At 40.4% G+C, this 22,964-nt stretch overlaps 1 protein-coding gene across 1 annotated transcript in view; it reads left to right on the top strand.

The window, feature by feature from the left end:
- The window catches only part of SLC7A11 (solute carrier family 7 member 11), a 314,366-nt gene that overhangs the window by 24,494 nt on the left and 266,908 nt on the right, over positions 1-22,964 (top strand). The window contains exon 2 of the mRNA XM_073641718.1: positions 13,209-13,335. Coding sequence (XP_073497819.1) covers positions 13,209-13,335 — 127 coding nt within the window. The remainder of the gene's footprint in view (positions 1-13,208; positions 13,336-22,964) is intronic.

Genomic DNA, 22,964 nt, shown 5'->3' with positions numbered 1-22,964 from the left:
CCTGGGCTCCTGCACCTTCCTCACTAGTTTGGCTGCTACCATGCGCCCTGGTAAAATCATCTCCCCCACCCTCACATGCCTGCCGCCTTGGTGCTGCCGACCGTCTGGACCTTGCAGATGTTAGCCCTTCCGCATACAACTCCTCCTCCTCTACTTCCTCCACCTCCTCTTGTGCCACCACCTGACTCCGAATTCTGTTTAACATGTGCTCCAGCATGTAAATCACCGGAATAGTCATGCTGATAATGGCATCGTCAGCACTAAACATCTTCGTCGCCATTTCAAAACTGTGCAGAAGGGTGCATAGGTCCCTGATCTGAGACCACTCCTCCAGCGTGATTTGCCCCACCTCTGAATCTCGTTGGCCCAGGCTATACGTCAGAACGTATTGCACCAGGGCTTGTCGGTGCTGCCACAGTCGCTGCAACATGTGCAGAGTTGAATTCCACCGGGTAGGCACATCGCATTTTAGCCGGTGAAGTGGCAGGCCCAACGACTTCTGTAGAGATGTAAGTCGCTGAGCTGCGGGATGCGAACGGCGGAAGTGAGCACACAGCGACCGTGCCCTCTGCAGAAGGCCATCTAGTCTGGGATAGTGGGCTAAAAATTGCTGGACAACCAGGTTCAACACGTGAGCCATACAAGGCACGTGTGTGACATTGCCCCGGCGAAGGGCCGCACCCAGGTTTGCAGCATTGTCGCACACGGCCTTCCCTGGTTTCAGGTCCAGTGGAGACAACCATTCATGAAATTGGTTCTCCAGAGCTGACCACAACTCCTCAGCTGTGTGACTCACATTTCCCAGACATTTCAATGTAAAAACCGCCTGATGACGTTGAGCCCTACTGCCAGCATAGTAAGGAGGTGTGCAGGATCCCTTCTGCGCAGTTAGAAAGCTTGTGGCATGACCAGACAGGCTTTGGGTGCAGGTGGAAGACCGAGAGGAGGTTGAGGAGGCAGAAGCAGTGGAGGAAAAATGACATAAAGAGGATTGACGCACAACTCGTGGGGACGGCAAGACTTGGACAGCAGCCCCTTGTCCTGCTGTCACCATAGTTACCCAGTGCCCAGTCAGTGACATGTAACGCCCCTGTCCATGCCTACTCGTCCAAGTGTCTGTGGTGAAATGCACCCTGTCACACACAGAGTTTCTCAAAGAAGCGGTGATGTTGTGTGCGACATGCTGGTGGAGCGCAGGCACACCTTTCTTTGAGAAGTAGTGCCGACTGGGCATCTGGTACTGGGGCACTGCGACGGACATAAGGTCTCGAAAATCCTCTGTGTCCACCAGGCGGAAAGGCAGCATTTCTGTAGCCAAGAGCTTGCAGATGGTGAAATTCAACCTCTTAGCTTTCTCATGGCTAGGAGGAAATGGTCTTTTACTTGTCCACATCTGAGGGACCGAGGGCTGGCTATTGTGCTTAGACGGGGTTGATAAGGGTGTCCCCGGCAAACTGCCGGTCTGTGAGGAAGATGCAGGCGGACATGTTAGGTTGCCTTGATCCAAAGGTGGTGCTATCGATGTCGGACAGCGCTCAAGACCAGCTGGTGTTACCACCTCCAAAGAAAATGATGACCTGCCAATCACGCTGGCTGTTGCGGGTAAAGAGGTGGCAGGTCTGCGCCCCAAAACAGGTGTGACTGCTGTCCCCCCAGTCACAGAGGATGAAGAGGCCGCGGATGCACAAGATATGGCAGACGGTGGTTGGCCCGGCCGGCTAGACCGCATTGTAGCACACTGAGCTTCCCACTGCAACTTATGCTTCATGTCCATGTGCCGGTTCATGCATGAAGTACTCAAACTATGTATTTTTTGGCCTCTACTTAGCTTTTGCTGACAAATGTTACAGATAACACGAGTTGGGTCATCTTTATCGATCTGAAAAAATGCCCAGGCTATGCAAGGCTTAGCACCCATGCGACCTGAAGAGCCACCACGACTTGTGGTGAGAGGCAGAGTTGTGTTTTAGGATGCAGTTGTTGACGTGCTTCCAGTACTACGTCTCTGTCCAGGAAGGCGCAACCTGACCTCGTCGTCACTAGCATCTTCCTCCACCTCCTCTGCTGACCTCATCTCTTGGCTGACTGTGGGTTGACAGTAAGTGGGATCTCCGACCTCATCATCATCACCCTGTGCGTTATCACACCCGTCGTCCTCAGAGCCAACCTGTTCCTGCCCTGACAAAAAACTAAAGTTGTCGCTCCAATCAGGTATTTGAGTCTTATCATCGTCTTCCTCATTGTCTCCACCAACAGGAGTTACAGTTTGGGAATGAGGGTCTACATTATGGTCAGAACCTTCTGCGTCTGGTCCTGGATCCGACTCATAAAGATTCTGGGCATCAGTGCAGATCATTTCCTCGTCTGGATTCACAGAAGCGCTGGAGTCGACCTCTGATTCCCAGGCTATAGTATGAGTAAACAGCTCTGCAGACTCAACCATCTGTTCTACCTCATACTCAGACGGGCAGCTGGAGATTTGGGAGCTGTGAGGAAGCAAGTGCGATTTGGGTGACACCTTTGAGGACTGGAGTATTTGTGATGTTGAAGTTGATGTGGAGGAGAGCCCACTTAAAGGAGCACTTGATATCCGTAGAAGTGGCCGTAAGAAAGGGATCTTATCACATTGTCCGCTAAAAGAAGTAGACATTTTAGTTTGGCTGGAAGATGGTCTTTCTTCTGCACCTACCCCACGGACACAACCTTTTTTCCCCTTCCCAACACGCCTATTCCCCTTTCCACCAGCAGCAGGCCTTTTTCCACTCATTTTGGTGGTTAACTAATTCACAACTCTGGAGTTGTTTGCACAAAAAAACAATGGATGGTAACCGAGCAGAGCTGAGTGGCCAAACTGTGGTATTAGGCCAAAACTATTGGCTGGGTTAGATGCAGAAAAAAATTATTTTTAATTTGCAACCTGATGGAGGTCAGTATAGATGGACTAATAGACCAAGTCCCACACACCGCTAGAAGCCCAAATATTTTTTCAGAGCTAGATGCAGAAAATTTTTTTATTCAATTTGCAACCTGATGGAGGTCAGTATAGATGGACTAATAGACCAAGTCCCACACACTGCTAGAAGCCCAAATATTTTTTCAGAGCTAGATGCAGAAAAAAATTATTTTTAATTTGCAACCTGATGGAGGTCAGTATAGATGGACTAATAGACCAAGTCCCACACACCGCTAGAAGCCCAAATATTTTTTCAGAGCTAGATGCAGAAAAAAATTATATTCAATTTGCAACCTGCTGGACGTCAGTATAGAAGGACTAATAGAACAAGTCCCACACACTGCTAGAAGCCCAAATATTTTTTCAGAGCTAAATGAAGAAAAAAATTATTTTTAATTTGCAACCTGATGGAGGTCAGTATAGATGGACTAATAGACCAAGTCCCACACACTGCTAGAAGCCCAAATATTTTTTCAGAGCTAGATGCAGAAAAAAATTATTTTTAATTTGCAACCTGATGGAGGTCAGTATAGATGGACTAATAGACCAAGTCCCACACAGCGCTAGAAGCCCAAATATTTTTTCAGAGCTAGATGCAGAAAATTTTTTTATTCAATTTGCAACCTGATGGAGGTCAGTATAGATGGACTAATAGACCAAGTCCCACACACTGCTAGAAGCCCAAATATTTTTTCAGAGCTAGATGCAGAAAAAAATTATTTTTAATTTGCAACCTGATGGAGGTCAGTATAGATGGACTAATAGACCAAGTCCCACACACTGCTAGAAGCCCAAATATTTTTTCAGAGCTAGATGCAGAAAAAAATTATTTTTAATTTGCAACCTGATGGAGGTCAGTATAGATGGACTAATAGAACAAGTCCCACACGCTGCTAGAAGCCCAAATATTTTTTCAGAGATAAATGAAGAAAAAAATTATTTTTAATTTGCAACCTGATGGAGGTCAGTATAGATGGACTAATAGACCAAGTCCCACACACTGCTAGAAGCCCAAATATTTTTTCAGAGCTAGATGCAGAAAAAAATTATTTTTAATTTGCAACCTGATGGAGGTCAGTATAGATGGACTAATAGAACAAGTCCCACACGCTGCTAGAAGCCCAAATATTTTTTCAGAGATAAATGAAGAAAAAAATTATTTTTAATTTGCAACCTGATGGAGGTCAGTATAGATGGACTAATAGACCAAGTCCCACACACTGCTAGAAGCCCAAATATTTTTTCAGAGCTAGATGCAGAAAAAAATTATTTTTAATTTGCAACCTGATGGAGGTCAGTATAGATGGACTAATAGACCAAGTCCCACACACCGCTAGAAGCCCAAATATTTTTTCAGAGCTAGATGCAGAAAAAAATTATATTCAATTTGCAACCTGCTGGAGGTCAGTATAGAAGGACTAATAGAACAAGTCCCACACACTGCTAGAAGCCCAAATATTTTTTCAGAGCTAAATGAAGAAAAAAATTATTTTTAATTTGCAACCTGATGGAGGTCAGTATAGATGGACTAATAGACCAAGTCCCACACACTGCTAGAAGCCCAAATATTTTTTCAGAGCTAGATGCAGAAAAAAATTATATTCAGTTTGCAACCTGATGGAGGTCAGTATAGATGGACTAATAGAATGATGCTATGCCCAAAAGATTTTACTTCACTAGGTGCAGTAAAAAAATTGGTATTCTATACACAGGTGGTATATCTTGCAACACAGATAGGCTACTCCACTGACTAACACACTGTGCAATAGGCCAAAAAGGATTTGCTTTGCTAGATTCAGCCAAATGCTGTGAAAAAAACTTGCACAGCACTGGCACAGACCTGCCTGGCAAAAACTGATAGGAACTGATGTAACCTAGTCTTGAAAAGGACTCCAATTACAATTAGTCTTTACTCCCACAATCTGTCTATTTAAGAGCACAGACCTGCCTGATAAAAGTCGTAGGAAATGCTGTAACCTAGTCCTTAAAAGGACTGCAATCACAACTATTCCCTACTCCCAAGCTATCTGTATATTTGTGCGAAAATTGGCTTGAAATTAACAAGGTATAGCGCACACAGCAACAGCGGTGCCGTCTAACACGCAGCTGCAGCAGTGAGAAAATGGTGGCGACGGGGAAAATGGCTTGGTCTTATAGGGCAAGGACATGTGACATACACTGCCAATCACACATGCCCTTGCTTGTGTGAAAAAAAGCACTTCGCTCCGTGTGTGCGCTGCTGATAGGCTGACAGATTGCACCTCCCCACTGCAAATGCGGGAAAGAGAAAAAAAAATGGAGATCTTCATTGTTCCTGCAGAGATCCATCCCCTGCCCCTCCCCCCGCCCCGCTGTACACTCAAACTGCGTATTAACATTAATTTTCATCATTACTGAGAAAAAATCCAGTTATGATTTTGGTGCACGAACAGTTATCGAACATAACCTCGAACAGCCGAATTTTTCTCAAATTGTTCGTGTTCGCCGACCGGCTCGAACACCGCCCAAAACAGCTCGAATTTGAGATTGGCGAACAGTTCGAGTAGAACAACGCTCATCTCTAATCTGCATAACAAATAAAGTGATGATCTTGATATGATTTATGGTAATGTTGTACAACTTTATATGTCACTTCTGTTGAGGATTCTAAATGCTCTGATGTGCTATGTCGTCATAAAGGCCTTAGTATGCCCCATTTTATCACTCCTTATTATCACGCTAGGGACAAGCAAGTGCTGACCTATTCAATATATAACTGTGAAAATTAGAGAGGAGCAAATCAATTTGTAATGAATGGAATTTCCAAGCCTATGCTCATCAGGTCTCCTGTAGTGATAAGCAAGTGTGTTCTGTTAACCCTTTCGGCGAGCATGCTCTGGTGCTTGCTGCGTATCTTCACCGTGTTCGATCGTTATGTTTTAGTCACTTTGTGCACATTATTTTCAACTGTTTGACAGTTTTAATACATGTGAAGAATGCCTAAGAAACAGGCATTCCTTACATGTATTAAAGCTGTCAAACCGTCGCAAATCATGCGCACAGCGGAAAACACCTGAGCATGCTTGTAAATTTGGAGTAACGAGCATGCTCGCTCATCACTAGTCTACTGGCATTGACTAAGCCAGTGTTTCCCAAACCCTAGTCCTCACGGCCCCCCACACGTCATATTTTCAGGATCTCCTTAGTATTGCCCAGGTGATAGAATTATTATTAAGGCATCAGAAACTGTCACAGGTTCTCTCACCTGTGCAATATTAAGGAGATCCTGAAAATATGATGCGTTGGGGTCCGTGAGGACAGGGTTTGGGAAACACTGGACTAAGCCTCCTGCAGTCAACTTGGGTTCAAAGTATGTCCATTATATCAGATCAATGTAATCATGTGAGGCATAATCATTACGGACCTGAAGGCAAGAGCGTGGAAAATCTGAAGTCAATAGTTTGAAAAATCTGAATAGACAAACAGAGGACCAGTCAGAAGCTATGGAGCAGGACAGGGGAGGGGCAGGCCTAGGACTAGTGAATATAATATTTTATTGTTTTTTTAACTCCTTTATGCTTTATGGTCTAGAGAGATCTCAGAGCATAGTAAACATCTTTTGGGGCACTTTCAATTCAAGAGGAACCAATTTAGTCCAAATCAAACTTTAGGGAAGTTTCAATTGAACCCAAAACAAATTTATCGAAATTCTCTAATCTCTAATCATTATGGTTTGCAATCTACAGACACCAGAGACAAGCAGATCTTTTGAAATTCGAATTTGCTGAATTTTCCCCTAAAATTAGATTTGTGTTGAATGAAGCTTTCTCAGAAGGCAATACTAAAAAGTTACTAATTGGCTGGAAATACAGAAAGAAAACTGAGGGGTTTAATATTCCCCTTCTTGTTTGCAGTCTGTGAAGTATATAAAAAAAATTCAGCTAATAGGGTGCTGTTTCTGTAGATCGATCAGATCAATCCATTAACAATCGTGCTTAGTGATTATCTAGATACAGTATTACCCTATATATCACTTGAATCTTTGAAATATTATTTAAAGACCACTGAAATTAGTACACCACATTCAGATTTAGGACTTTTTTCTACCCCTAAGTGGAATGAGCCTTGTACTCTGACCTCCCATCTCTATGCTGTAAAAGCCTAAAAGGCTTCTTAACTGGCTCCCATCTTCTATACTGCCTGTTATAAACCCCCAATTCGCCTCTAGACCATGTGATGTGATAGCTGCAGGGAATTATGATGAAGTCTGTGTGACTGCACTTGACTCCATTAAGCCACTCTCTTAGTCTTCAGTAGTCTGTGAAATGGTGCTTCTCTTTTTTGGGGGCTTATTTTTCAAGTTGAATTGCAGAGTGTATAAATTTGTGGGGATCTGCAAATTTTAGAAAATTCGATTCGAAGTTGAACATCTGTGGATCGATCCATTCATCTCTTAGTGACCTGTAATAACATAATGTAGTTAGAAAAACTGAAGCTGCGATAATATAAGACCTCTATATTAACTCTGTCATGTATGAATTCACCCTAATGCTTCCGGGGGAAACTGTTTAATTACATAAACACCAGAACAAAGTTGCTCCTTGCAGTGATTCCCCACTTTAACTCCTAAAGGACATTACAATAGGAGAGCCACCCTCTAGTTATTACATACTTCTTTATTTATAAGACTGTTCAAAATATTTAAAAAAGAATCATAATAAAAATAACATATGGAGCCTTACAGGGGTTTCCTGGTTTAAAAAAAGCCCTCTACACCAGCTGCAGTTTGCTTTAAATAAAAAAAAAAAATGTTCTTTACTCCCTGGGTCCAGGTCTGAGTCTCCACTACTGCTGCTCTGGGGTTTGCTATTGTGTGTAGTATTGTCGTTAGATTGTTAGCACTTTAACCAATCAGTGAGTTCAGAGGTTCCGCTTGAGTGCACGATACGAGGAGATTATTATTATTAACGGCCTTCAGCTTGATCCTGAGCCATGATGACTTGATGGATGAACGTTATGTAGAAAGATCGATCTTGTGCAAACCTAGATAGGTCCACCAGGGTCTTCTCCACTGTTATCTTGATTCTATCAGGCTATCGAGTTTCTGTTCTCCCTCTTCACCTTGTGCCTTCTATTCTTCCAACCATGATGTCCTTCTCTAGTGTGATGAACTCAATCATTGGCTGCAGTGCTGGCGATGCAAAGTCAGTGCTATAGACATTAACAGACATGAGGAGCAGTGATAGAAGTCTTCACTAAACTAAGAAATGGTGAGTATAGTAAAAAAAATTTATTTTTTTTAAACAAACTGCGCATGAGGAGAGGTATTTTTTCAAAACCAGAAAACCCCTTTATGTGTAATTGTTGGACACGTGGTTCTCACCATGATCACTACATGACACCTTGATTTTACACTCATCTGAAAGCTGTGGAATTTAGTACAATCTGTATATATAAAAAAAAAAAAGGGAATCGGTAGCTACACAGGTGTTACAATATATCATAGTGCTGCAATCCTCTAATATTCATAGCTCATTATTACTTTATCACACCTTGTGAAACAATGTATAACAAACCATTTAATCACCAGCGCTGGCAGATAAGTGCAGGGAAGTTCCTGGATGTTGGAAGATTCATTCACCTAAATCATGGGATTTCCTGGGATATAAATCTTCTTATAAAGCATTAATATTGTATGGCAGAACTTGCAGTAAAATGTTCCCCGTGGGTATATTGGGAAACCAAAAAGATTTAGTTCTATAATTGAAGAAACTTCTGTTGTTTGAAGAAATGTCTATAGTCACAGAAGATCTGTTTGTACAATACACACTGCACCTATTGGTGTTTTGTCTATTAGTCACCAACCTATGAATCACAATCATTAAAAAACAGGATACTGAAAGGCTGAAAGCGTAGGGATGCAAATACAGCATGACATGGCACAATAAGTTCTTCACCCTCAAGCGCGTACCATTTATTAGCTTGACTCATGAATATCATATTCACAATGGTTAAGAGCAGATCCATGTGGTCGATACGTACCCCATCAGATGTTGGGGTCTCTCCTTTTTTATACTTTTCACTGGCTCAATTCCAAGCACACATCCTCTTCACTGCTTCAATATGTGACACTTTGCCCAATAAACCAGCTAACTCACCATATGTTTATCTGTCCCCATCACAATATTTATAATATATTAACAAACACTCATATATATTTGTATATATTTTTTTATTTTTATCATGTAACAAAAGGCAAAGAGAATAAGCAAGAGAGATGTAAATCACATTAACGTTTGATGAGCCCAACCTTTGCCTTCAAAAGAGTATCAAATCTTCTAGGTACATTTGTACAATAACAAAAGAACTTCGGCACTCCAATGTGGATGCAAAAATCATTTTTTTAATTTAATATTGAACAGTAACCCCACAGGAAACAAGCAGGCCAACCTTTCGACCTAACATGGTCTTTCTCACGGCCTTTACTGTTAGAAAAGGGGTGTGCACAGGATCTATGTCGCGGTGGGACGCCGCGTCCCACCGCGACATAGATCCTGCACACACCCCATTTCCAAAAATAAAAGCCGTTAGAAAGACCATGTTAGGTCTTTGAAATACAGTTATCAACTGAAACAGAAAGAAATGTGTAGGAGGCCTAAAACTGGGGGAGGAACAGCCAAACTCTTCTACAAATGTGAGACTTTGGAAGTCAATGTCTTGTCACGGGTTATAAATCATGGAAAGATTGAGCAGAGTAAAAAACACAAGGTTGTTATAGCGCATCAGCAAGGGCTCTCCCAACACAAGGTTGTTATAGCGCATCAGCAAGGTCTCTCCCAGGCAAAGATTTCAAAGTACGACTGACATTTCAAAAAGGACTGTACAAGGTTTTTTACAGAAGCACGAAGAAATGGGCAATGTTGAGGCCTGTAGACACAGTGGTGGGCCAAGGAATCCTAGTGCAGCAGATGAAAGTGAAATTATGCTTACTTCCCTTCAGAATTAGATATCCAGCAGTCCAGAATCTGAAGCAACCAAGAGGACCCAGATAAACCCATCTACTATTCTGACAAGTGTGGACAGAAGTGGCCTTCATGGAAGAATTAAGCACAAAAAACATTCATTCAACTTGAAAACAAGCCCAAGCGACTTTACTATGCATGAAAATACAGAGAAAGATAGCATTATTGGCTGTAAAAGAAAGTAATTTGTTCATCAAAGGGCTGGAGAGTGGTATAATGTCTTCAAGCAACAGTGAAGCAGACATGGCCGCACTTCAGGGGGGGCAGCATTTCAACATATAGAATTGGGGATTTGGTCAGGATTAATGGCGTCCTCAATGCTGAGGAATACAGGCAGATTACCTATTATCCAATACCATCAGAGAGGCATCCAAATTTATTCTGCATCAGGACAATAACCCAAATATACAACCCATATATTTAAAGGGGTTGTCTAGTACTTTTATATTGATTACCTAAATTGATAGGCCATCAATACTGGATCAGTGGGTGTGGATACCCAGCATCCCCCAATCAGCTGTTCCTGATGCCGGCAGCAGCTGGATGTGCTCAGTTGTGAAGTGAACAGCACAGCTCCATCAGCAGGATAGTGGCCACAGCGGAGTACTGCAGATCAACCCCTATACACATATATGTGAACAAAAACAAAAATCTTTGAATCCTGCATACACAAATGGGTCCCTTACAGTGAATAAAACGTAGTCTATAAAAGTTTTTCATTTGAAAATTCAATTCAGCTAATCCTGTTGTAGTCTTTTTTGAAGTTTTATGAAATGACCACAAGTACTTAAAGGGAATCTGTAAGAAGATTTTTGCTATGTAATTTGAGGACAGCCTGATGTAGGGGTTAAAACACAGAATTCAACCATATGTCACATGTCAGGCTGTGTGCTGTTATTTACTTACAGTGAAGGTTTTATCACTAGGACATTATCATTGCTGTGATTAGCAGGTGCGCGGGCTCTTGTTCGACACCCCATCCTGTGATAAGCAGGAGGACAGGGTTAGCTTTCTGAGCTGTGCTGCATTGTTAAATCTAAAAATTGTAAGGCTGCATTCCTATGATGAGCAATTGGTGAGTTTTTGATGTTGCAGAATTTCTGCACCTAATATTTAAATTAGGTTACTTGAGGTTTTTTTATTGCTTTTTTGGGTGCGTTTTCTAACATGCTTTTTTATCTCGTTCTATGACACTGTGTTTTTATCTCTGTTTGGTATGTCATGCTTTAAATGAAGCTGCTTTGTTTTTGATACTTCCTGGTTTTTGGCTTTGGCAAAGCTTTATTGATAAACTTAGGTGTAGGGTATATGATTTTTTGATTTGTCCCCGCCTTGGAAATGCACTAAAACTGCACTTGTGCGTTTTTTATTGGTGGAATGTCTGCATCTAAGTCAATCGTTTGCACAGAAAACTCAGTGTACCTGCAAGAGAAATTGACATGTTGCAGATTTGAAACACGCACCGCAGGTCAGTTTACGCTGAATAAAATAAAAGCACAAAGGACATGAGATTCCTATACATCCCATCTACTCTGCTGGAACTGTAAGACGCTGCGTTTTTGGCCCAGCAAAAATACACAGCATCAAAAATGCACCAAAAGCTCATGGTGGGAACGTAGCCAGATTGTGTCAGAACAGCTAATCCACTAATCTATTCTGTGATACATCATTGGATTCAGCTTTTCTTTGCCTACATCAGGCTGCTCTCAGATGAGGTAGCAAAACCCTGCTGACAGATTCCCTTTAAACTGTGTCACTATAGTTGTGAAACCACCCGGAAAGCATTTTTACTACTGACTTGTTTCGATTTGCAACACTCTGAGCGTCATGTGTAGAAATATTGCTATCATTATACTGGAAATTAGGAATGATGTGGTTGATATTGTGCAATCTTCTAGCATTAGTGTTGTGATTTTTTGCTTTTTTTTAATCAGACATCAGTATGTCTTGTTCCTCCAGTACTTCCTTTGCAAGACAAACAATTCCTCGCAAATTAATGAATCACATATCATTCGCATATTATTCTCTCAACATGTAACTGCGGTATTAATTAATTTATTTTGGGGTTTATAGACTTATCCCTTCCTCCTACTCTCTAATTCATACTTACATGCAATTGGTAGGATGTCTTCTAGATCACCTATACAGTTTGTTTGTAGACTGTTTCCATTGAAGTACATAGATGTGCATAGGAACTGTAGGTTACGGCTCCACTATCAGTATTTGGTCAGTATTTTTTCTCAGGAGTGGGAGCCAAAACCAGGAGTGGGTGATAAATGCAGAATTGGTGACTTGTTTCTATTATACCTTTTCTCTGATTGTTCCTTGTCTGATTTTGGCTCCCACTCCTGAGAAAAAATACTGACTGAATACTGACCAAATACTGATAGTGGGGTCATGGCCTGAAACAGTAGTCGGGAAGGTGTACGGTAGCAAAATGTGCAAGGAAAAGCTCATGGTTATAGATACAAAGTGTACTGCTGATAGGGAATTTAGATTGGGAGCCTCAATGGGACAGTGATGATAATATCTGTAACATGCTGTGAAAATTAATGCCGTTATATGAATAAATAATAATGATAATATCTGTCTTTTCCATCCTCCTCTTCAAATGAATAATTTAAAAAAAATAAAACACATCCTATAAAAAAAACAAGTTCTCATACAGCTGCACTGATAAGAAAGCAAAAGGATGATGAAATAAATGAAAACAAAATGTAATTATTTTAGTTTCTTTTTCTTACTATTCTTGAACTTTATACATTTCATATTCATGGTATGCTGAATGGAAGTAAAATGTCCCTCATTTTTGGTAATTTCACTCCTGGGGGTCTCATTCAGACATCTGTGGTTGTTCACGTATGCAAAACATGGGCCAAGTGTCATCCATATTTTAGATCTATTTCATCAGTGTTTGGTCAGTTTTTACTATCAGAGTTTCATCAAAAGTGTGCAGACTGTGATCTTCATAGACTTGAATTGGTACTTTGCATCAACTGATAAAAAAAATGGATATGTTACCCTGCAAAAACATGGACATATGAACAGCCTCACAGACGATAACGGATACGTATTCTATCAGTAAAAAACCCAGAACATGTACGTGAAACACAGACGTCTGAATAAGGCCTTATACAGGATTAGAATTGGACGCTTGTTTTTAATACTTCAGTTTGCACTGTCAGATAGTCACATAGTGTAGATGCAGTTATATCCCATTCGACACTGAATCTGATCATTGACTTTGTTTCTAGGTGCTCTTTGCTATGCAGAACTGGGAACGTGCATAAAGAAATCTGGGGGCCACTACACATATATCCTAGAAGCTTTTGGCCCATTACCGGCATTTGTGAGAGTTTGGGTAGAACTGCTTGTTATTCGGTGAGTAGCATTTGTGGAATTTTCCTTTAGCTGAGTCTTTGATTATAAAAATGAACATTTTAAACTTTATTCTGTGGAAGAATGTAAATTCACAGAGGCAGCAAATTGTCAACGCAGGATTTTAAAACATCTACAAAGCGACCCAATGAGTTCTGCTTGAAGAACCTACTTTTTTCCATCAGAGTTGGTCGCTTTGCTGCTCTTTGCAACTCCACAGAGAAGTAAGTTGAAGCTTCTGGTCATAGTCATAAGATTAATATCAGGCCCTTCCAACAGGTTTTTATTTTTAATTTTATAGAACTGTCTTCTAATGTGACTGAGGGGCCATGAAGACCCTGAGGCTCCAGGTCCAGGTGCAATAATGACCTCTGTGCCACCTATAGTTTCTCCATCCTACACCATTAGAGCTAAGCAATAATAAAACAGCAGCTATTGCTCTGTTCACATTGATTTTGAGCCTTGTGTCACAAGTATACAGTACATCAGGAGATTTTGCCAAAGTGCACCGTACTGCCATCTGAAGGCTTGCACACATTATAGTTTCTAAGCTTACAGTGGCATATTTTACCCATAGGCTTCAATATAAAAAACTTCATAGGTTTTCACTTTAAAATTCCCAATATAGTGTGTATGCCGTCCAGATAGGGGGCAAAAGACATTATTTTGTTCACCATAAGGTGAAGGACTTAGGTCAGAGGATGCACCAGGACTTTTTATGGCACATATGCCAAATGTATTGTATAACGTGAAGTTAAGATATCCTTAGCTGTGTAATAGTCTAAGTAATAAAGGAAGAATATTGTCTAAATCACATGTCCTGTCTGTCAGTGGCTCAGGGGGTTGCTCTATCCAACTTTATGCTTTACATTGTGGCCTAGTGTAAGCTCATAAAAACTGTTTATAGACATGTCTCTTACTCCAAGATATGAATCAGTAGTAACTGCTGGAGACCAAGTCACCAAGAAAAATAAGAGGATCAAGTAATTTATACACATACCTGTACAAAATAAGCCTAGGAAAGAATGCAATATGCTAAACTTAGAATTTTCCTTTAACCTACAGTACAAAATATGGCTGATTATGATATTATTAAAGAGGTTGACCACCTTTGGGGACCATTTCTTTTGTTAAATGCATGTATTTTGGGCTAAAAAAATGATTTTTGCAATTGGGTTTTATTCTAAACATGTCACAAACTGACCGACACTTCTGTCCATATAATGGCTGCTGTTGGAGAAGCAAGTGACCAGACCAGTTTGTCAGTCTGTAACAGTAGAAAAACAACTTTCCCATGTGAGCTGATGGACAGGTCTGGTCACTGCTCCTCCGCCAGCCGACATTTTATGTAGAGACATGAGGAAAGCTGCACTAACAAAAAAGCAGCCGACCCCCATAACTGAGAAACTCTCTGTGAGCTTGTTTTATCAGTCTAACAGAAAACTTTATAACTCTGTTCTATCTCTCTTTTCCTGAGATCCTTTGCGCATGATTTGTGGCCACAAACTACATTAAAAGTTACTGTGCAGGGAACCAAAGAGCCTATAAAAGCAAAACAGTGCAATGAACATTTCTAATGAAACCCAATTGCAAAAATGCTGTATAGACCAGGCATTTAAGTTAAAAAAATTTCCTCAAAGGTGGAAACCCCTTAACCCCTTGCCTTTTGAATTTGTCAGCCACTTAAAAAAAAATAGATCAAATCCATCTTTCTCAGATAAGACAGACTGAAAGCTCACTCTAGTGTCATGTTACAATGCCTATTATGCTCTCTTGAGAAGGAAAGGGGAGGACAGGTGAGGAGCAGGGAGAAGAAACAGGCAGGAGGAGAATTACAAAAATTTTGGTAAACTCTCTAGCAAGTTATTTACCGCTTTGCAAAGCTGATTCCCATCCAGACAGCTAAGCATTTACAATTCCCTCAATGCTTCTGTAGCTTGTCTTCAAATGCTAAAAAAGTGAATAAAGAACAGGAATCCCTCTCTTTGTGCTGTGCTCTGTATAGGAGAGATCACAACAGCTAATTCCCAGTGGATTTCGCAATAGAGAAAAAGTCCGTAGAGAGGAAAACTGCATAAAATGCAGGTTACAAGTCATATAATGACCAGATATTAGTACGCCAAAGACATACTGATAGGAAATTTAGATTATGAGCCCCAGTTACGACTATGTTTGTAAACTGTTATGGAATTAATGGAGCTATAGAAGTGAGTAAAATAAATAAGTTACACACGCAGGACACATTATTCTGGCAAGTTAGTTCAGAGTACAGTTACCGTTTATGGAATATGGCAGCACAGTCGTACAAATGACATTATGTATGTTTTATGTATTAATAAGTCTGTGCACAAACCACAAAGAAATGGGTCATTGAGACTGATTTAGTAAATCTGCTGTCCTGACTCTATTCCGGATATTAGGAGAAGAATCTATGGATAGGGATATCAGATTTCTAGTGTATGGTCGGTCACTGTGCCATTCTATCATTCTGTGTAGTGAACAATAGCTAATTGCCTGCATATAAGATAATCACAGGTTTTAAAATCGCTTGTGTTTTACATAATACAGAAATTGCGGCATTCAGATCTGTGCTTGGTGTTATACAAGTGACTTCCTCTGAGAGATGGAAGATTACACAGTTGAAAGCTTTTAAAAATATGCAGTATCTTTCCCCTATTATCTATCATTTTAGGAAACTTTTGAGCGTCCTATAATTGATGCATTTTCTTCACTTTAATCTAAACCAGTATTTTCTTCTATTTTCCCAATTTTATGCTGGTAGATATCTCCACAATTTATACCTGAAACTAAATGTGACTCTAAAATCTGCTGCAAGGTACTCTTACCAAATTTCTTTTCATTCTGCATAGATCACAAATTGGGGTTGAAAAACGTTATCTACAGAAATAATATCACAGGTCTCTTCTTTTTCATTTCATATTTAAAAGTGTTCTGTATCAAAAGCTAGAATTGTGAGGATTTGCTATGGTCATGTTAACTTAGGCATTATTCTTGACTAAAGATAACCTCTGGGAAGCATTGCCAGGCGTTACTGACCACTGTTTTTTTCATATCTCTGTCTCATCTGCTATGTTGAGGATTACAATTTAAATGCATGAAAGCTGTCCTGTTGTTTTTCAGAAGTTTTAAGAAAATAATATATTGTTAAAAAGTTCTATATTTCAAAAAATATAGCATTTTTTTACACTGAATATTAAGCCTCATAATAGACTGTCACTATAGAGTTAATTTCTCAAGTCATTTATCCTCACAAACAGGATTTAAAGGTAACACCTTAGTATATTATTACTTATTACAGTCACTATTTCCCCCCAAAAAGTAAGGGTCACAGATGATTTACTCCCCTTCCTGCATAATGACCTCTGCACAGGATGCAAAGCATGCTCAGAACACTCAATAAACATCTTCAGTATACAGGCTTTCATAAGGTCTATACAGCTTCTGTAAAGCAAATTTCTCAATGCTCAGATCAGTTAAATGACCCCCCAATCATCATAATCAGGTTTAAAAGATAGTGCTTAAAGAATAATAATAAAAGTATAAAAAAAAATAAGAAAATAATAAGAGACTAGAAAAGCAAATACAATTCACTTATGGCTTTAAAGAAGCACTCACATTAGTATTATTTTTTTATTTTTTTTTTCCCCTAAGCGCATGTAAATGGTTAGTGTGTAGTGTTGAGCGAGTATGTTCTGTCCGAGTATGCTCGGGCCAAGCTCCGAGTATTTATAGCTGCTCGGTGATATGGTTGAATCGCTCCCGTGTGCATGATTTGCAACTGTTTGACAGTTTTATTACATGTGAGGAATGTGTAAGAAATAGACATTCCTCACATGTAATAAAACTGTCAAACAGTTGCAAATCATGCACACGGGAGTGATTTAACCTTATCACCGAGCAGCTATAAATACTTGGAGCTTGGCCCGAGCATACTCGGCGAAAGGGTTAATAGAACATACTCGCTCAACACTATTAGTGTGGTGTAGTATAAGTGTGATAATAATCTCACTGATCGCTGTCTTCTCCTGTTTCCACCGCCGCTCTGTACTTCTTCTGAGTCACATGATGGCTATTCTGACTTGTTGACTCACACTGTGGTCTATGTGTAGGCCAGAAGTCACTTTTACAATGTAAGTCTATAAAGCATCAGAACAAGGCTCCAGCCACTTCAAGCTCACACGTAGACCCCAGTGAGAGCTGGCAAGTTGCAATAGCCGTCACATTACTCCTCAAAGGTACGGAGTGACTCTGGAAACTGGGGAAGATAGTAAGAGTGGTGACCAGAAACCCCAATTCTGTCATTTAGATTTTTTTCTGGCTTTGGCGTTTACTGATAGAGTTAATTAAAATCAGCAATTCCAGATACGTTTTTTCATTTTTTTATTTCTTTATTTTACATGGGAAAAAACGGAGATGATTCAAACTTTTATATTTTTTTAATTTTTCATATTTTTTAAAAACTTTTTTTAATTTTTTTACTTTATTCATTAGTCCTTTTAGGGCACTTGAACATCAAATTGTCCTATTGTTTATATTATATACTGCAATACTTAAGTATCCTGGTCTCCTTTGAAGCTAAGCATATTGCTGAGCTTCAGAGGAGGACCAAGATGGCAGTGATGGGGTCCTTTAGCAGGCCCACAACTATCATAGTAACCTAGCCAGTATGCACGAGCAGTTGCGTGTCAACTATTTCGACACAGCTGTCAGATATTGACTGTAGTATATAAATGGTTAGCAGCCACTTTTGGAGCTTGGCTCTAGCCACAACTGTTGGGACAGATGGCGGCTGTTTAATAATTTTCTGCCACGTTTAAGGAAGCTCAGCTCCTAAAGCCTCTCCACCCCCACAATCATGTACATGTACTTGTTATTATGTTGAGGGGTTAATGATGACTGTTTTATGTAAAACAGCAATTAGAAATGTTACTTTTTCCCCTATAATATGTAAATTTCAGAGAACATAAAAGTTTGTGATGGAGCTCATCCTGGAGCAAACAGAAAAATCTTGTCTGCTTTGTTCCAGAAGCATACCTTTCCAAGAATTGTAATATTGAAACATTCATAAAGCACATAATCAGTGTCTGGGTCAGGGAATCTCAGTCATTGAAAAAGCCAAGTGGTCATGAACAATAGATGAAGAAGAGTATAGTAATTAAAAATGGTGTTGCTTACCCATAGTGAGGGAGGATAAAAAGAGCCCACCTCGCTGCCCTGATACAAGTCTATGGGTGTGAGAAAAAAAATCGGATGCCATATGGAGCCACAGTACAGCATTACATTTTTATTGGTACATTGCAATTCTGTAACATAGGAAACTGTAAATGGTCATGTAAATGATTAATAGCTGGTGCTGTAAAAAAGAGGAATGTATATGGACTGCACACAGATGACAAGTGAGAAAAAAATAGTCCCACTTTTCTGGATGAAACTATGAACGTTTTTTTATACTGTCGTGTGATGAAATACTTTTACATGACTCCACCAAAACCTGTGCAAAGGTGCAATACTGATTTTGGAAGAAAAACAAAGACTTGCTTCATCACTTGATGATTTTTTAAGTCACTTTTTTCTGTCGTGTGGTATTAATGACAGAAGTGCACATTGTTTCTGAATTTAGTGCAAAATCAAAAATGCTCTTTATTTTAGCGCAAAAAGTTTAATGCTTTTCGAAATGGTACAAAATTTGTGCAAAAATATTTGGCATACATAAAAATCATTCCATGAAGGGACTGGAGTAAATTTGGGCTAAATTTTCCGAATATTTAAAAAGTTGAAATTGATCCATTAGCGCAAATCATCTGAAAACCCCAAATTCTGAACACAATGACAATCGTAAGAAAAAACAGGCAAACTCGCAAAAAAATACTTTGAAAATGCAAATTTAAAGAAGAATTACAGTGGTTTGTGAAAGTATTCAACCCCTTGGCTTTTTACCTATTTTGTTACATTACAACATGTGTTTAAATATTTTTGTAATCAGTTAACTTTGCAAGCAGTTAACTTCATAAGTCACATGCTTAGGGAAAGAAAGTCCACCTGTGTGCAATCTAAGTGTCACATTGTTTGTCAGTATATAAACACCTTTTCTGAAAGGCCACAGAGTGTCACGGGTGTGACATGTGTAATAGACAGTCGCTCTGGATCTGGCTGTAAAAGGTAACTGCACTTGGTATTGCAGACACCTTCTTAATCCTTCTTCCTTTAAGACTCAGCGGCGACCTCCCTCCTGCTGCTTATTGACACACCCTTGCATGGGAGTTAAAAACTTTCCGTTTGCTCCAGGCAATTGCCGGTGATACTTCTATATACCTTTGTACATGCTTGGAGGACTAGCTGTTGGCTGACTTCTTCTTTGGTGCCCTTGGATGACAGTTGGCATTACTCCTCTGGTGTCTGCCCAAGCTAAGTTTATCCCCTTTGTTTGTCTACCTTGTTGTCTTTAGTATGTAGTGGGGCCTGACCAGTGCTCACCCTTCCCTTTCCCTATTTAGGGCCAAGCTCTAGGGACATACAGGATTTAGGGTCCTGCGTGACGATAGGTGTGGCACCTATATAGCGATGGTTGGGTAGGCAGGGTGTTATTAGATCTGCCTAAGGGTCTCCACTCCCCCTTTCCCTAGTAATCGAAGTTGATCGCAGCATTGCGGTGGCTAAGGGGAGGTGATCGGTATACTCACCTCCTCTTCCAGCCTCCAGCGCTGTCTGCCGCGGCTTCCCGGGTGTTGCCATGACGACCCGATGTCGTCATGACAACATCCGGGTCACCAGACAGCAGGAAGATTGTTTGGTCATGCGCAGTGCATGACTAAACAATCTTATCACTGTGCAGCGCTGACTGCCTGCATGGCACAGGGATGGTGCTCCATCCCTATGCTATGCAGGCGATCAGAATAAAAAAAGTGAAAGTCCCATAGTGGGACAAAGTAAAAAAGTAAAAAAGCTCTCAGAAAGTGAAAAAAAAAATTGTAAAAATATAAAAAAAAAAAATAAAAACAATAATCCACAAAAAAAAAAATATAATGTACCCATCAATAAATATTATTATAAAAAAAAACCCCAAACAATAAAAGTACACATATTAGGTGTAGCCGCGTCCATAACGACCTGACCAATAAAACTGTTCCACTAGTTAACCCCTTCAGTGAATACGGTAAAAAAAAAAAAAAAAAAAAATGAAGCAAAAAACAATGCTTCATCATCATACCGCCAAACAAAAAATAGAATAACACGCAATTAAAAGACAAATATAAATAAAAATGGTACCGCTGAAAACGTCATCTTGTCCCGCAAAAAACAAGCCACCATACAGCTCCATCATCTGAAAAATCAAAAAGTTATACCTCTCAGAATAAAGCGATGCAATAAAATAATTTTTTCAATAAAATAGCTTTTATTGTGTAAAAGCGCCAAAACATAGAAAAAACGATATAAATGTGGTACCGCTGTAAACGTACTGACCCGAAGAATAAAGCTACCATATCAATTTTACCACACGCGGAGTAGAATAAAAAAATAAATAAAAAAAACAATTCCTGAATTGTTGTTTTTTTGTTTATTCCGCCTTCCAAAAGCTGGAATAGAAAGCGATCAAAAAATGTCACGTGCCTGAAAATGGCACCAATAAAAACGTCAACTCATTCCGCAAAAAAACAAGCCATCACGTGACTCTGTAGGCCAGAATATGGAAAAATTATAGCTCTCAAAATATGGCGATGCAAAAACTAGATGTTACAAAATATGTGTCTTTAAGTGTGTGACAGCTGTCAATCATAAGAACCCGATATGATTCTGGTATCTCTGTAGTCGCACCGACCCAAAGAATAAGGTCATCTAATCACTTATACCGCACTAGGAAAGGCACAAAAAATTAACGCTAGGGCTGGGGTTGGGGTTGTGCTAATGTTAGGGTTGAAAAAAAAAAAAAAAGATGACGATATGGCAACTAGTGTTGAACACAAGTGCTCGCTACTTGAGTTTGCATCGGGTGCTCGGGTATGCATTGAGTATCGCGGGTGCTCGAGTCTCCGCCCCATATGCTTCGCGGCCAAAAAAGACTTGCGTGGATTGCCTGCCATGCACGAGCAATCCCCGCATGTTTTTTTTGGGGTGTCTAATAACCGTGAAACATGCGGGCGGGGACTCGAGCATTTCACTTGAGCACCCGTGATACATGGTGCATACCTGAGTACCCGATGCAAACTCAAGTAGCGAGCACTTGCGCTCAAGAGTAATGACAACTTATTCAATATGATGACCTAATGTCATCAAATTCTGTGTCGGAACTCTGGGTTCAAAATGTTCACTATACCCCTTGAAAAAATCCTTGAGGGGTGTAGTTTCCAAAATGGGGTCACTTGTGGGGGGTTTCAACTATTTAGGCATATCAGGGGCTCTCCAAACTCGACATGGCGTCCGCTCTCGATTCCAGCCGATTTTGCGTTCAAAAAGTCAAACAGTGATCCTTCCCTTCTGAACTCTGCCGTGCGCCCAAACACTGTATTTTCCCCACATATGGGGTATTGGCGTACTCAGGAGAAATTGCACAACAGTTTTTGAGGTACATTTTCTCCTCTTACCCTTGCGAAAATAAAAAAATTGGGTGCTAAAACATCATTTTTGTTGAAAAAGTTTGATTTTTTTATTTTCACGGCTCCGTGTTATAAACTTCTGTAAAGGACTTGGGGGTTCAAGTCGCTCACCACACATCTAGATAGGTTTCCTGAGGGGTCTAGTTTCCAAAATGGTGTCACTTGTGGGGGGTTTCCACTGTTTAGGCACATCAGGGGCACATCGGCTAATTATTCAAGCACATTTTACAATCAAAAAGTAAAATGGCGCTCCTTCCCTTCCGAACCCTGCCGCGCGCCCAAACAGTGGTTTTCCCCCACATATGGGGTATCTTCTAACTCAGGAGAAATTGCACACCAAACTGCATAGTGCAATTTCTTATGTTACCCTTATGAAAATGCAAAAGTGGGGGCTGAAAAACATTTTTGTGGGAAAAATGTGAAAATTTTATTTTTACGGCTCAATGTTATAAACTTCTGTGAAGCAACTGGGGGTTCAAGGTGCTCACAACACATCTAGATATGTTCCCTGAGGGGTCTAGTTTCCAAAATGGTGTCACTTCTGGGGGGTTTCCACTGTTTAGGCACATCAGGGGCTCCCCAAATGCAACATGGCGTCCGCTAATTATTCAAGCAAATTTTACATTCAAAAAGTCAAATGGCGCTCCTTCCCTTCCGAACCCTTCCGTGCGCCCAAACAGTGGTTTTCCCCCACAAATGGGGTATCTGCTGACTCAGGAGAAATTGCACAATAAATTTTGGGGTCCATTTTTTCCTGTTACCCCTGCAAAAATAAAAAAAATTGGGTCTAAAGTAACATTTTGTGAAAAAAGTTAAATGTTAATTTTTTTCTTCCACATTCCAAAAATTCCTGTGAAGCACCTTGCAACATACCTGGCGGTATCCTTGCATAGTGGTCCATCTCCCACTGTGCAAGAGCACGCACTTCATCTCCAGTCCAGTCTGCTAGCCTGGCTTCCCTCCATGCTGTCTGTTTGCCTCTGTTTCTGCTGCTTAAGGGCGGCGCCCGATCACTTCCTG

Source organism: Phyllobates terribilis, unplaced genomic scaffold (genome assembly GCF_046119375.1).
Source record: "Phyllobates terribilis strain yellow unplaced genomic scaffold, ASM4611937v1 Scaffold_1__5_contigs__length_1240528914, whole genome shotgun sequence".
Classification (NCBI taxonomy): Eukaryota; Metazoa; Chordata; class Amphibia; order Anura; family Dendrobatidae; genus Phyllobates; species Phyllobates terribilis.
The sequence above is the reverse complement of the archived record's forward strand: the minus strand, read 5'-3'. Positions and strand labels throughout refer to the sequence as shown.